This window comes from Primulina eburnea, chromosome 15 (assembly GCF_022965805.1).
Source record: "Primulina eburnea isolate SZY01 chromosome 15, ASM2296580v1, whole genome shotgun sequence".
NCBI classification, from domain to species: Eukaryota; Viridiplantae; Streptophyta; class Magnoliopsida; order Lamiales; family Gesneriaceae; genus Primulina; species Primulina eburnea.
Genome location: NC_133115.1, coordinates 646,959 through 663,712, shown reverse-complemented (window position 1 = coordinate 663,712; position 16,754 = coordinate 646,959). Strand labels below are relative to the sequence as shown.

General features: G+C 35.1%; 2 protein-coding genes and 1 pseudogene across 3 annotated transcripts; 1 reads left to right on the top strand and 2 right to left on the bottom strand.

The window, feature by feature from the left end:
• Positions 1-661: 661 nt before the first annotated feature.
• LOC140815013 (DNA-directed RNA polymerases IV and V subunit 2-like) lies at positions 662-8,802 on the top strand. 2 transcript variants are annotated; one of them, XM_073174108.1, is made up of 8 exons: positions 662-817; positions 1,493-2,005; positions 2,822-3,034; positions 3,365-4,242; positions 5,715-6,012; positions 6,534-7,481; positions 7,690-7,961; positions 8,066-8,802. In XM_073174108.1, the coding sequence occupies exons 2-8, from the start codon at positions 1,493-1,495 to the stop codon at positions 8,565-8,567; spliced, it is 3,624 nt and encodes a 1,207-aa protein (XP_073030209.1). In that variant the 5' UTR covers positions 662-817; the 3' UTR covers positions 8,568-8,802. The 2 variants fall into 2 exon arrangements, with proteins under 2 accessions (XP_073030209.1, XP_073030210.1); XM_073174109.1 differs by lacking the exon at positions 662-817 and adding an exon at positions 844-1,044.
• Positions 8,803-9,007: 205 nt separating this feature from the next.
• LOC140815014 (WRKY transcription factor 18-like) lies at positions 9,008-10,773 on the bottom strand (annotated as a pseudogene).
• Positions 10,774-13,696: 2,923 nt separating this feature from the next.
• On the bottom strand, positions 13,697-15,595 carry LOC140815311 (CBL-interacting serine/threonine-protein kinase 5-like). The gene is made up of 2 exons (XM_073174437.1): positions 15,343-15,595; positions 13,697-15,115 (listed from the first exon to the last, which is right to left on the bottom strand). The coding sequence occupies exons 1-2, from the start codon at positions 15,401-15,403 to the stop codon at positions 13,848-13,850; spliced, it is 1,329 nt and encodes a 442-aa protein (XP_073030538.1). The 5' UTR covers positions 15,404-15,595; the 3' UTR covers positions 13,697-13,847.
• Positions 15,596-16,754: the final 1,159 nt, after the last annotated feature.

The following is a 16,754-nucleotide window of genomic DNA, read 5'->3' as shown; positions in this document are numbered from 1 at the left end:
TATATAGAAATTGTATATAAAAATCGAGAAACACTTAAAATAAGCTCGTAAATAATATCTTAATCTATGTAGCAAGCGAGATATCTACCTCAGTTATTATTTCATTATTTTTAAAAATGTACATTTAATTTCATAAAAAAATTAACTTTTATTGATCAGTATATATTTTTTGTAAAAAAGTTTTCTAGACACATAATTAAATGTGAATCATGTATATAGCCATTGTCGTGAATTTCTACTATTTCCGAAATTCCAAATTTGCTAAAATGTTTATCTACCACTATGTATATTTTCATAATTTTCCTTGATATAGGATATATGGTTTTTAATTTCAATAATGATTAATAATTAAAATATAACAAAAACTTGTGTGAGACGGCCTCACGGATCATATTTGTGAGGCGGATCTTTTATTTGGGTCACCCATGAAAAAATATTACTTTTTATGCTAAGAGTATTACTTTTATTGTGAATATGGATAAGGTTGACCCGTCTCACGGATTATGACCCATGAAACGGTCCCACATGATACTCACTCTTAAAATATTCTAGAAATTAATCAATTGAATTGGAAAACGTGTGTGTGGGCCATATTTCTGTCCAAATCTATTTATTTGTTATTTCATTCTCAAAAAAAAAATCTATTTTATTTATTTTAGAAAATTAAATCTCTCTAGTGATCTAGTCTCTGCCCTACGTCTCACTCGTCACTCGTGAAGTCGACAGTGCTTTGATTTGTACAGCAATTATCGACATTAATTTACTTGCTTCTGCACCAAGATTTTTGCTAGTCTCCAGCAAGTAAAAAAGAGAACGGGTAAAAAATTTCTGTCCTTTTCGCTTCCTTTTCTCTGTTTTTTTTTTGTGGGTTTTTTGTATTTCGAGTCTCTTGGTTCTTCTCTTGCCGGGGCAGCGTTTATTTAACTAAATATTTCCATCGCCAAGAGAGTTTGACTGTGTGTGTGTCGGCTGACTAAAAAGAGGGGGAAAAGTTTGAAAACGCTTCCGAATTGAAATATTTGGTTACCCTACAGTCAGACTTAAGTAAGTTTCAATCTCATGTTTTTCATATAGTGCAATTTCGTTTTTCGTTGTCGTTCAAAGGTTAATGGGTCTTTGTGAAATGTGAGTTTTGGGTTTTTTTTTTTTTTGAGAATAATGGTTTGCAAAGTGAATTGCATGTAACCTTTTTCGCTTGTCATGTGTTTTGAAGGCGTTTTTTTTTGTGTGTGGAAATTATTAATTTTTCTGGAGCATGAGTGAATGAAAGTGCTTAAGCTTTGTTTCAAAGCTTTCTATATTTTAATTAGTTTCTGTATGCAAAGTATCACCATTAGAGCTGCTCACCTAGCTCTTTGATTGCCTTTTGCAGAAGATCATTAATGCTGAACCTTTGTCAACGATTATCTATGTGGATTTTGAAAGAAAAATTGAGTTATATAGGCCGGGGATTAACAATTTTTATGTTTTTTTTGTTGTTGTTTCTAAACAGATGGGTGGATCGGATTTTCCGAAAGCTGGACCTAGTGGCGTCAATGAGAAGTTTTCCAATGGCACCACCAGAATGGATATTTTCGATGATATGGACTTTGTATGTTCTGATTCTGAAGATGATGATGTTGGCAGTTCTTTTCAAGAATTAGATGAAGGGTCGTTGAAAACTTTCTGTAAGAAGGCTTCGACCGCCTTTTTTGATCAGTATGGGCTAATTAGTCACCAAATTAATTCATATAACGACTTTGTTAAGTATGGGATGCAACAATTGTTTGACTCTATTGGTGAGATTGTTATCTCGCCTGGGTATGATCCATCGAAAAGGAGAGATGATGGTTGGAGGCAGGCGTCTCTCAAATTTGGAAAGGTCACCCTTGAGAAGCCTGTGTTTTGGACTGGCGATAAGTTTTCAGCTGATGGTGGGAAGGATTATTTGAATTTGTTGCCCCGGCATGCACGTCTTCAGAATATGACGTACTCATCCAAGATCAGAGTTGATGCTCGTCTTGAGGTTTGTAAATGGGACCATGTTTATGTATTAGAGTATGTCTTTCTTATTCTGATGACGTTGTGGACTATGGTTTATGCACATTATCATTTTTTATTTTCTCGTTGATCATTGCTTCTTGTATTTTGTTGGTTGAATGAGTTGTACAATCTGCTGGTGATCAGGTTTATCTTGGAGGTTCTATTTGTAAGAGAATCTATCTTTTGTCTGGTATTCATTCACCCCAAAGCTAATTTTGACCAACATGTTTTTTCCTCAAGGTTTCCTAATTGTCTGCAAATTCTATCCTCTACACACACGTTATAGTTCTAAAAAGTGGATTTAAAAAATTGTTCCTTGATTGTGTTGCTTGTGCTAGTTCTGTGGGATAGCTCTGTCATTTTATGTAAAACCTTTGGTTGTGGATAAATAATGAGAATATTTTCGGTCGAACCAGCATTCTCAGGGTCGATAGATGATGAGCATAGATACAGATATTATATGATAAACTAATAGTATGTATTAGATTATTTTTTTTCTTTTAACATTTTCATTCTACATTCTTTTCAGTTTTCCTCTTACTGTATTTGGTTTCAATCTCTGAAATTTTCATATAACATTTTGCATGATCTACGTTCTTAAGTACTGTAGTAGTTGTAGCTGTCAAACAGATGATATACTGTGTCGATTTTGTACCTAGTTTGTCAAGTTATTGAAACAAACACAAGTAAGACCTTTATAAATTTTACTGTCAGATGATGATGCAGCCAGAGTTTTCTACCTCCTAAAACATTTATGTATCATATTTTATTATCTTATTATCATTTTTTAACTTTTCAGGTTTTTACAGAAAATCTTGCTAGCAGTGACAAGTTCAAGACTGGTGTACAACAACAAGTTGAAAAAACGGTGCTAAGTGTGCATCAGAGTGACATTCTATTTGGCAGCCTCCCGGTAATGGTGAAATCAGATTTGTGCAATGAGAAAGGAACTGAGAAAATGGATTGTGAATTTGACCATGGAGGATATTTTATTATCAAGGGTGCTGAGAAGGTGAGGGTTTAATTTTATAGTGGTTTTCTGTATATTCCTTGCAATCGTTGGTAAAGTTCAAACATTGGAGTTTATAGTATCAATTAAAAACAGAATGCTGTGGTAGGTCTAGATTTGTCTTAGTTAATGTCTTTTATCCACACCAATTCACCCTTTAAACTGGCCACACGACACCAGTAATAGAGCAACAAACTCACGAGCTTTATATAATTTCACTTCTCACCATTTACTTATTACCAGTTACCCATTTTATTGATGACTTAGAAGTGTTCTTCTGTGACCAATGCAGTTCATTCGATTACTAATGCATTATTTTCAACATCTATGCAGACGTTCATTGCACAGGAGCAAATGTGTCTAAAAAGGCTGTGGATAGCAAAAGATCCAAATTGGTCAATTGCATATCGCTCAGTTGCCAAACGAAAAAAAGTTCACGTAAAGTTAGTTCCAAAAGTGGAGCACATCAGTGGAGGAGAGAAGATCCTTTCAGTTTACTTTATGGCAACTGAAATTCCAATCTGGATTCTGTTCTTTGCCTTGGGTGTTTCAAATGACCTAGAGGTTGTAAGGTTGATAGATCTGGACATCGAAGACTGCAGGGTTGCAAATGTACTTGTTGCATCAATTCATGTTGCTGATAAAAATTATGAGGGTTTCCGTAAGGCAGACAATGCAGTAAATCACATCAAGAAACTCATGCAGGGTTGCAAATTCCCACCTACAGAGTCCGTGGAAGAATGCTTTAAAAATTATTTCTTCCCTAACCTCAAAAGCTTGGGGCAGAAGGCTCGGTTTCTGGCATACATGGTAAAGTGTCTGTTAGAAGCTTACATGGGACTTCACAAAGTTGACAGCAGGGATGATTTCAGGAACAAGAGGTTGGAGTTGGCTAGCGAGCTACTTGAGAGAGAATTGAGAGTTCACATAAAACATGCTGAGAGGCGCATGGTGAAAGCCATGCAAAGGGATCTTTATGGAGATCGGGAGATACAGTCAATTGAACACTACTTGGATACTTCAATAATCACGAATGGTCTTTCCAGAGCTTTTTCTACTGGAGCTTGGTCACATCCTTACAAGAAGATGGAGAGAATTTCTGGTGTTGTGGCTACTCTAAGACGAACAAATCCTTTGCAAGCAACTTGTGATATGAGGAAAACACGCCAGCAGGTTTCATACACAGGGAGGGCTGGTGATGCTAGATACCCGTAAGTTGTCATTCTTATTTATCTGATTTTAGGACTGGACTCTAAAAACCTTGATGCGTTGTTTTCTAAAAACCTTGATGCGTTGTTTAGGAAACTGAATTAGGCTTGTTTGTGTGACTTGAGTTGCAATTATTGCTACTTTAATGGTTTATTTTATTTCACAGTTGTTCTGTTTTCTAACTTTCTTCAAACATGCTATTTGCCAAATTAACTTCAAAAGATACAGCAATCACAAAGTCAAATATTTGCTCTCTATTTTTCCTACAATCACCACAGTTACTGCACGACAACTATCACCACCCATTTCAAAATTTTCACACATGCTTACCCACGATGATCTCCAAAAAAAATTCTCAAGAGATGCTGATCAATCATACACAATAAGTGCCCCAATTAGGTGATATGGGACCATAACAAATACACACATTAACTGAGAAAGAGGAAGACCAAAGATCTGGTTAATAACTATAGAATAGGATAAATTCATTTAAATATAGATGAGGATATAGTAGGGGAAGAACACAATGATGTAGGGGAATAAATATAGCGGATCCTAATTAGTGAGATGAATGCTTTCTTCTTGTTTTTGTATGCTGATCAAACACAACTTTTTATTGTATCTACTGTTGTCATTTTTGGCAGTGTACATTTCAACCTGTCTCTTTATGATTCTTAATTGCTTTGCTTTTGTCAGTCATCATACTATTGTTTTGGAGCTAATGATTTTTTGTCACTCTCTTGGCTGCTCCATCCTTGTGTTGCTTTGTTTCATTGGGTCATTCATCATGCTAGTCCCCAACAAAAAATGTGAGTTGCGGAGGCATGCTTTCTGCATCTGTAGCAACTGAATCCTGTATTGCTTATGCGTGTGTATTTTGATTTTTTGTTTGTTTCTATGCATTGTACCTTAATAATGGTCGTGCTGGAAGCAGTTGCTTAACCAACGTATTTTTCCTTCTCTGATTGAGTTTCAATTTCCCACTTAAACTGATACTCCGATTTGTTTTCAATATCCGAAAAAGTTACTTTGTTTTCAGCATGGCCTTTTTTCCCTTTGCTTCACTATGTTTGACCTACTTTATCCTTTTAGAAAGCAGTGTGCATTTTAGTTCTTTTTGTTTGATTTCAATTGGTGCTGGGGGTTTTCCTTTATACTCGATTATGAGCGTGGAGCAGCATTGTAAAGGAGACGTCAAAATTTATTCTTGTTTCTTGTTTTGCTTTTGAGTTTATTTTTTTATAATACCTTGGTCAAATGATCTTCTGCTTTGAAAACTGCTTCTCATGCATAAGTTGATGCAGTTTGTTACAGGGAAACTTCATTTCTTAGTTTTCTTTTGGCCAGGTGTGGCGCACATGTGTTTTTCTTATTATTTAAATCTTGTTTTCATTAGCATTCTAACTAATTCTTAATATCTCAACAAGAATAGTAGAATAGCTTATGATTTGTCATTTGTGGCATTACGATACAGCCACCCATCTCACTGGGGTAAGATTTGCTTCCTTTCTACACCTGATGGAGAAAATTGTGGATTAGTTAAGAATCTAGCAAGCTTGGGGCTTGTTAGTACTAATATATTGGAAAAAGATGGTCTACTTCGAAAATTACGCCAGTGTGGAATGGAAAATTTGGTTGATGATACTTCAACTTCGCTCAAAGGGAAGCAAAAGGTTTTATTAGATGGAGATTGGGTTGGAGTGGTTGAAAATTCTGCGTCATTTGTTGTTAAGCTAAGGCGTAAACGTCGCAGGATGGAAGTGCCTCATCAGGTTCATCTACATTCTATACTTATTTTGTATTCCTTGGAAACTTAATCTCAAATCCTAAGCTGAAATTGGTATGCCACAACATATCACCAAATCTCATTACATGCAGGAACTTGAATAAAATTATCTTCAGTGCCTTGTTTGGTTTGTGATTTCAAATTTGATTCCAATTTATTCTTTGCATTTAATTCACTTAAGTCGTAATAAAGTAAATATGATTGCTAAACGGGACTATTTTACAATGCATTAATTTTTATGGTTGCTGTTACCTGATTGGTACCTGTCACACATGATGTGTTTCAAGTTAACAAACAAATATCATGTTTGCATAAATTATATTTCAACGAAAGTTACTGTTTTAATTGCATGATGTAGTGTCCTAATAAATAAGGAAACTCATTTTCCTTTCTTTCCCCCATTTTCTTCTGTAGCATGATATCATTTGATGTGATGCGACTGTCTGCCAACATGCTTTCATTTGTCAGGTTCTGATATCAAACTTTTCATGCTCTGTCCTCTTGTAGGTTGAAATTAAGAGAGATGAGCATCATTGTGAAGTGCGCATATTTGCTGATTCTGGAAGGATACTCCGGCCTCTTTTAGTTGTTCGAAATCTAAAGAAGATTAAAGAAGTAAAAGGAGATTATACATTTCAAACTCTATTAGATAATGGAATCATAGAACTAATAGGACCAGAAGAAGAGGAAGATTGCCAGACTGCATGGGGAATTAGATACCTTTTCACCACTGAAAAATCTAGGCTACCTGTGAAATACACACACTGTGAGTTAGATTGTTCTTTTTTGTTAGGACTGAGTTGCGGGATAATCCCCTTCACGAACCATGACCACGCGAAAAGAGTTCTCTACCAGTCTGAGAAGCACTCTCAGCAAGCAATTGGATTTTCTACGACAAATCCGAATGCCAGAGTTGATACTAATTCTCATCAGCTGTATTACCCCCAGAGGCCACTTTTCCGGACGATGCTTTCTGATTGTCTCGGAAAATCATCATATTCTCATCAGCAAAGGGGGATGATCCCACACCCCGAGTTCTCTAATGGCCAGTGCGCGATCGTGTCTGTTAATGTCCATCTGGGATACAACCAGGAGGACTCGATTGTGATGAATCGGTCATCCCTGGAGCGTGGAATGTTTCGATCTGAACATATTAGAAGCTACAAGACAGAGGTTGAGAGTTCCGAAGGATTAGGGAAAAAGCTTAAGCCTGAGGATTGTATAAGCTTTGGGAAAACACAGAGCAAAATTGGACGGGTAGACAGCCTTGACGATGATGGCCTTCCCTTCATTGGTGCCAACCTCCAAACAGGCGACATAGTCATAGGAAAGCATTCTGAATCGGGGATTGATCACAGTATTAAGCTGCGACACACTGAGAGAGGGATGGTTCACAAAGTCGTGCTTTCTGCTAATGATGATGGAAAGAACTTTGCCGTTGTATCTCTAGGACAGGTGAGAATTCGCCACAACTTATGCCACTATTGGATTGCATTTGATGTGTTTTTGCTGTCAATAATGTCTCCACGTTTGTGAATACAACCTAGTGCTACTCCAATTTGTCACAGACCTATTTGGCCATTTCGTTCTTGTTTGCATTCTCTAAAATTTTGTTATACACTAGTATTATCATGGTAGTTATGGCGTAAGGATGATTGTGCAGGTTCGTTCTCCATGTCTTGGTGACAAGTTCTCGAGTATGCATGGACAGAAGGGTGTTCTTGGGTTTCTGGAGTCGCAAGAAAACTTCCCTTTTACGAAACAAGGAATAGTCCCAGACATTGTGATAAATCCTCACGCATTTCCCTCCCGACAAACTCCTGGTCAACTTTTAGAGTCCGCCTTGGGCAAGGGGATTGCCCTGGGGGGTGCACTAAAACACGCCACCCCATTTTCAACACCATCAGTTGAAGATATTACAGCTCAACTTCATAGGTAGGTATCATCCGATATGTAGGAGAATCGTTGTCCGTCCCATGTAACATTTTATGTTAATCAATTTATATGTTTGGACTATATTTAAGACATTTAACTTGCAGGCTTGGATTTTCAAGATGGGGACATGAAAGAGTTTATGATGGTCGGACTGGAGAAGCAGTTCGTTCCCTGATTTTTATGGGCCCAACTTTCTACCAGCGCCTCACTCACATGGCTGAAGATAAAGTGAAATTTAGGAATACAGGGCCAGTCCATCCACTTACCCGCCAGCCTGTTGCGGATAGGAAGCGATTTGGTGGGATCAAATTCGGTGAGATGGAACGCGACTGTCTATTAGCTCATGGTGCAGCTGCAAATTTACACGAGCGCCTCTTCACCCTGAGTGATTCCTCTCAGATCCACATCTGCCGCAGCTGTAAGAACGTGGCCAACGTAATTCAGCGCCCAGTTTTTGGTGGCCGGAAGATTCGTGGTCCCTATTGTCGGTTCTGTGAGTCGGTGGAAGATGTAGTGAGGGTCAACGTCCCATATGGAGCGAAGCTTCTCTGTCAGGAGCTGTTCAGTATGGGAATCTCTCTCAAGTTTGATACCGAGTTGTGCTGAGGCCACCTAGTTTCTTAAAAAGCTACCGGTAGTATCCTCTGTCTGATTATCTTAATCTGGGTTTCAAGATTCACTTTTTCCTGCTGTATGTTTCTTAGGAACGCTTTACGTTATAGCTTCATTGCATCTAGAAGAAAAATTGTCTCGCTTAATGTTTCTCAGGGGATATCTTTTCCTCGCATGAAATGGTGAACATATGTATTTAACGTGACTGCGTTTTCGCGGCGGCCTTGCTCTTTAAATATTCCATTCCCGTTTCATTTCTTTTTGTATCAAAATCTGCATGAGTTCGTTCAGATAGTTTATATCACGTATCTTGACGCTCGCCCTGTTACATACTCCTTTTTGTATTGTCAACCTTTCAAATCTGTATATTTTATAGGATACTAATGTATATTTTGCATGATTCGATATCATTATGTATACTAGCAGAAGCCATAAAGCATAATGAATTTTTTATTCCAAATTTAAAAAATCATTTCATTTACTATAAAACCAACCCATGAATTTGTAACATTTCTAATCATGGCTCTGGTATTTCCTCGTCTAATATCCTTCCTGATATTGCTGAAACAAGTGCAGCAGTGAAACCCTGGAATTCTTGTCAAAGAATAAGCCATTTGATCCACAAAAAATTCTTGGATTTCCTTGCTCTCACAATTTACTATAGCCCTCTGCATTAGACTCTGGATTCTAGGATCTCTCAAATCAGGACTTACTGTAGGGCCTATCGTATAGTCGCCAGAAATCGAGCCCGGAGACGAAACTCCGTCTGTCTCAGATGGAGAGGAAGAGTGGTGGTGGTAGTGGTGGTAGTGTTTGCCTTCGTATGTAACAACCAGAAGGGATGGATCATCTACACTTCTCTGCACCTACAAGCACACAGTAATTTCGGAAAGCAATATCTCAATTAAAATTCAAGTGAAATTGAATGTTATGACTAAATGCACACAAAATTAAATCAGATTGCTATTTCTAAATTAAAAAAAAAAAGATTATATAAATTCACCTTCTTCTTGACTGAGCAAATGGGGGCAAAAGAGCACTTATAATAGGCCCTTGGAGATGGATTATCTCTTGTCACCTTTTGCCCATATTTTCTCCATTGATACCCATCCTTCACTACCTGTAAAAAAGTTACCAATTTTGCAAAATGCAGTTGAAATTTCTTGCAAAATATATCATTTTTTGAGTAATAAAAGATCACGAGTTCATCATGCCGAGCGTTCTCGCTCTCAATCAAAATAAATCAATCCAAATTCACTCGTATCTTTTTAAAATGTGTTTTAAGAATTAGGTATTATCCACAAATACAAATTTTAACGTTGGATATAACAAAGTTTAGTTAGCATCAAAATATTCTTACTAGGCTCATGTCCGAGGGATCAACCCTCACTAAAACTTTTTTTGAAGCATTTGGTCTGATCCCTTTTGGCCAACATTCTTCGCAACAAGCTTGATTATAACATTTCTTTTTGACAAAATTCGAATCGTCGAGCTTCCTCTTCCTCGAAAACTCCTCCTCAGAATTAGTTTGCTTTCGCTTCGAATCGTTTTGATTTTTGACGAAATTCGCAACCATATCATTCAGCTTCTTGTTTTCAGATTTTAATCGATTCAACTCCTGAATCAGTTTTAATTAGTTTATGTGCGTGAAATTAATATGACAAACCTATATACATGTATATACTTAGCAAATAAATAATTAAGAATTTTAATTATAATATAAAGATTATATTAATTACATAATACAAAACATAACACGAACAGAAAATATAATTTAATTTGCAGCATAAAAATACGATGAAACATACCTCAATATCTTTCAACGACAATCCTTTCTCATGATCACCGCTAAAATCATCTTCAAACTCCGAATTCTGACGAAAAAATGATTAAATTCATACATTTCTAACATTCCCATTATGAAAATCAAATGAAAAAAATTTAAAAATGTATCCATTTTTTTTTGCCAATTATATTACGTACCGAATATTCATTAGGGTTCTGCATGGGGTTCGAGTTGAGGTCGATAAAACAGTTCCCATTTAACAAGTTTCCGATTCTCCATTCTATCAATAACAATATAAGCAAGAAATTATCTCGACTCGATCGATCGATCTGGCTCGGTATCGATTTGAAGACGTAAGCACAGCTAGAGCTCAGCTCTTTGCAAGAAGCTGTTCTTGTGATGAATGTTTCTCTTGGGAATATATTGAACGAATGAATTGAAAATTTGAAAGTAACTAGGAATAATTAATATTTATAGACTTAGACATTTTGCAATTCTTGAAGCTAAGTCAAAGTCTTTTTAATTCTATCTAAGGAATAATAATTATATTATTGGGAGGAAATTTCCAGTAATTTCTCCGGACGATTGATCTGTTCTCTCGAAGATGTCCACGTTCTACAATATGTATTATTTGTATTTGTATTTTGGCTAAGGTGGAAACCTTATCTGTTAATAATTCTATATTTTTCGAAGAAATTGTATAATATATTAATATGTAATAAATTAACCGATATCATATGCTATTTTGAGATGTGAAATCAGGAAATGGGATTTATAGATTGGGTAAAGTTTACTTTGACTATATTTTAGTGTTTTTAGAAAGAACGAAGAAAATTGTTGTGAACCGGCTTAATACTAATCAGGTTTTATTCTCGTCACATATGTCATACATGATAGTACTATCAGTGTTAATAAATCGTATAAGATGAATTTAGTATTTTCGGACAAAAGAAAGATAAAAACAACAAGTTATTCGATGAAAATCAAACTTTGAAAAGTTCCATAATATTATAATTTTCCTCACAATAACGTACATTAAACATGCCATTTTGAAGGGAAGAAATCTATTTATTAACATCCATCACTTGAATCAGATATAGAATTTTTTTTATGAATATAATTATTAAGAATGACTAATAACTAACTGATTGTAAAATAAAAGTTGGACTTCTTTAGTTTTTAAACACTATTGTAGTGGATTTTCCGACAACATCGTGGATTAGGTACTACAACTCACAATAACAATAATAATAATAACAATAATAATAATAATAATAATAATAATAATAATAATAATAAAGAACCTCATTTAATAATTATTTATGCCATTACTTGTGGCAAAAATGTGTTTCATGTTAATTAATAATATTTATATATAAATTTTATTATTTACAATATGATTTTTTTTTCCATTTTCATTAGCTACTAATCTCGATTTCAACTTTTATTATTATTATTAAGACAAAACTCATATGAGAGTGTCAGTATTATGAAATAAATATATATCTAATCTGAGCAATTAAAAATATTAGTTTTCATTTCAGATATTGACCGGATCAATCCATCTCGTTGATATCAATCTTTCAAATCATTTTACACATACCTCATCTTTAAAAATAAGTCTCTGGTGAGATGGTCGTACGAATTTTTATCTGTGAGACGGGTCAACCCTACAGATATTAACAATAAAAAATAATACTCTTAGCATAAAAAATAATATTTTTTTCATGGATGACCCAAATAAAAGATCTATCTCTCAAAATACGACCCGTAAAACCATCTCGTTTTTTCCCCTCTTTAATTCATTCACAAGAAATAAAAAGTTGTGTGTTGTTATTTTATTATTTTTATCTCATAGCGTAAAAGACTAAAATTATTCATAGATATATATCCGTGTTGGAACCGTGTGCTGCATGTCTAGAAAGAAGTCAAGCATTTAAAGTAATTTGTTTGGTAATGAACGGACACCATCACTCACATGTCGTCACCCCCACTATGCATATACGCTTCGACGAATATTACATAAGCACTATGTGAAAAATGCTTCTTTTTTTCTTGAGTAAGTCTCATGAGAGACCGTCTCACGGATCTTAATACTGTGAGACGGGTCAACTCTACCCATATTTACAATAAAAAGTAATACTCTTAGCATAAAAAGTGATACTTTTTCATGGATAACCCAAATAAGAGATCCGTCTCACAAATACGACCCGTGAGACCGTCTCACACAAGTTTTTGTCTTTTTTCTTTAGATACCAACTTAAATTGTAGATATCTAATTATCGAATTAGATGCATGTGAAATAGAAGAATATGTTTTTATTTTGCTAAAAACCGAAGTTTTAGGCCTATAAAAAGCGAAGTCTTTTACCGTTCCAAGGAGTCAAAACCGATTTCGAAGTTGGAAGTAAAAATTTCTTTTACTTCACCTTTGATTTATGGGTGATCCGAGTTTCCTTAAGATAGTCATATGTTACTGTCGGTTCTACTTGCAGTAATTTGATATAATAAATATGAAAATAAAGAATAAATTGGTCACCGAGATTTACGTGGAAAATCTCTAAAAATTATTATGGTAAAAACAACAGGCAAGATGAAAAGAATTACACTATAAAATATTTTACGGTGTATTTTACGATGTACAACCACTTATTGTGTTTCCAAAAAGAACACACTCTCTTAATACAAAAAACAAACACCTCACAAATATTATAAAATTAAGCACTCAAATGTTATAAGATGAATGTATGATTTCAAAATGAGGGGAGAGAGCTCTATTTATATAGTCATTGTCCGTGTGAAGATGTTTTAAAAACGCGTATTCTTATTTTCAACAAAACTCAAAACTTTGTTCCTGCCACCGATTATTCGTTCAACTCAATTTTCCGACATGCATTTAATTCATTTTGCCGACAAATACAACAACTCTTATCCCCAAATTGATTCACTTTATTTCTAGTAAGATTTTATGTTGACCTGAGACACACACCCGATCTCGACAAAAGAGGTCGACCTTTAACCACTGATCGATGCTTCTTCCATCCAAACATGCATTGAGCCACATGATCTCCGATTTCTGATTCCTAGACGTTGGGCCATCAAGACCATGTTGGCCCCAATCACTTGGGCCTTAATCCATTGGGCCTGACCGACCAACCGACCTCGCTACATGATCAATATCTATATATATACGAACTGAGATATATATATATATATATATATATATATATATATATATATATATATATATATATATATATATATATATATATAACGAGTTACTAGCTAATTATAACAAACATATATTATTTTAATAAATATAATTTTTTGTGCACACTTCTTGTTTGTGGTTAAAATTTACAAAGTCAAAAGAGTTACGTATATAGCAGCAATTCAAGGGGAAGGCATAATAATTTAAATACATCTGTTACCCTAAAATGGGTGTTAATTAATAATTACTTGAAAAATAAAATAAATAAAAATTGAAAATTATTGCTTAGAACATTCTTCACTAAATAAAGGGTCTCCTTGCCATGTCCAAACAATGTCCTTCAAAGCCGGCCTAAATTCATCTTCACGAAACTTAGTGTATTCCAACGTGTCACCCGAAGACTTCGAAAGCTCGACCACCGTCACCTCCGGAGCGACCTTAAACACCTCGGCGGTCAGAGATAGTCGCCCCTTTCGACCTTCGGTTGTCCCTAACAACCTCAGCTTGAAATCCTTCATCCTCGCAACCTTAAACCCTAGCTTCTTCGCCACCGTCTCCATCTTTCCCATGATAACCTTGGCCGAACATCTCGACGCAAATGTTGACCCCACCTTCCGCTTGTCCTCGAACATGCTCGACAGGTCCAAGCCCGTGGACATCGAGGAAATTAACTGAAAAGCGTTGAGGAAAGCCGGCGAGGACGGGGACTTTTTGATCGTTTCGTGCATAAATTTCTCCTCTTCATCGAATTTTTCGAAGATAGACTCTTGCATGGAGAAGGCATTAGGTCTCGTGAACCCTTTTCTAAACCAATGCGTCCTCATTATACCTTGGATCCCGATCCTTCTGCCAGGGTCCGCAACCAACAACTTGGATATAATCCTTTTTGAATCCGTAGAAAACCATGGCGGAAACTCGTAACCGGCTCGAAAGATCTTCTTATACATGGTAGAAAGATTCTCATCTTGAAACGGAAGAAAACCAGCCAATAGAACGTATAATATGACGCCGCACGACCATAGATCGGTCTTGGCTCCGTCGTATCCTTTCGTCTTCAAAACCTCCGGTGCGATGTACGCCGGCGTCCCACATTGCGTGTGAAGAAGACCATCTTTACAACGATGTTCGTACAAGGCCGACAACCCGAAATCGGATATTTTCAGATCCTCATTCTCATCAAGGAGCAGATTCTCCGGCTTCAGATCGCGGTGGATGACGCCACGGCTATGGCAGAAATCGACAGCGCTGATCAGCTGCTGAAAGTACTTCTTGGCCGCATTCTCCTTGAGCCGGCCACGAGCCACCTTAGCGAACAGCTCTCCGCCTCGAACATACTCCATGATTATGAAGATTTTGGATTTCGTGGCCATTACTTCTTTGAGTTCAGCGATGTTTGGGTGGCGCACTAAACGCATGACTGAAATCTCCCTCTTGATCTGCTCCATCATTCTTTCGCTTCGGATAACCTCGTCTTTCTTGATAACCTTAATCGCCACGCACTCGTTGGTGGCCAGGTTTTTGCCGTTGTAAACTTTAGCAAATGTACCTGTCAGTGATAGAAAATATGAAATCATAAGTTATATATGTGAAAATTTCGAAATCCAGACGTCTGCATGTTGTGTATATCGAAAATAATGGAGAAAAATTTCGAGTTCGGATCATATAAATGACGAGATATCGATCTAACAAAAAATTCTCATAGTTATTTGTAAAGCACTAGCTACGTTTTAAACATTATTATTATTGCAGCTTTTGTCTTAATACATTCATTACCTTGTCCTAAAAGCTTTCCCATTTCATATTTCTCAAACAGTATTTTCTTGTCCTCACCCATTGAGCTAATTAATTAACAACAATATGAATCAAAATCTTGAACCGGGATCAGTGATTGAGTTCTAAATTCTTGATTTCGATATCGAAAAAAAAAGATTGCTGGATCGAGGAAATTCAAGAGAGAATTAATCAAGAAATTAACAGGAGAAACAACATAAATGTGTGCTAAATACACGCACAAAAGACACATAAGTGTGTGGAATAGGAGTGGAGTTCGAAGGATATTTGTAGCTCTTGGTTGTTAATTAAATATTGCTATTTCCAAAATAAAATATAATAAATCGAAGAAATGGATAACATTATCTAAGATATGGTTGAAAGTTCAAATATTAATGTCATCTCGTTATTTTGAGAGGCTGTGTTGTTTAATGTTGGTAGAAATTCTGTCATTTAAGTAAGATATATATATATATATATATATATATATATATATATATAGTGTTTTGATATGCTGTTATTTCTATTTTATTAATGAGATGTCGCTCATTTATTACATGTATAATTTGAATATGTTTCATCACATCCAAAAAAATATGTATTATCTCACTTATGATAGAATAAATATACAACATATCAAAACTATATCTGCGATTGATGTCTGTCATTCATGAACTTTAAGAAACAAAAAAAATTACATGTAAAAAATAAATATAATAAAAATATCAACAAGAACAAAATTATGTTAAATAAGGTGTCATTTTCTGAAGCTTACTCTATGCTGAGTCAGATTATTTGACAAAATAAAAATATAATCATATTATATGGAACAGTTCTGTTTGATTGGTCAAAATGGTATGATGACTATTAGCCGAAGAAAAAGACTTCATCAAATATTAATTAATATATATCGTGAGGCGCAGTTCAGTCATCTTAATTTCATTTAATTTAATTATTGAAAATTTGAGGAGTTCAACTAAGTTTACCAAATCAAAGGTAACATTATTTTAATTTTTTTAAATTTACAGAAAATTACAAAGTATTTTTAAATAATTTAGCAATAATTTCGAATTTAATTTTGTATTAAATATAATAATAAAAACAAAAAATATACATATAAATGACTTGAAAACCGATAGATTATAATAAAATACCAAACTTGATGATATCAGAATAAAATTTGACTTTTCATAGCTTAATTTGACAATTTGGATTAAGCAACTGACTTATTGCACGGAGAGCCAATTACATTTTAAAAAAATCATATACAATTTACTGACTCACTCTCTAATTTTTTTTTAAAATATATATAATAGATAAATTTTTATATTTAGATCTAAATTGTCCCGATTAAAAAACTAAAATCCATTTGTATATTTTAAATCTTCCTAATAGGAAAAGATGGCGTGTTTATA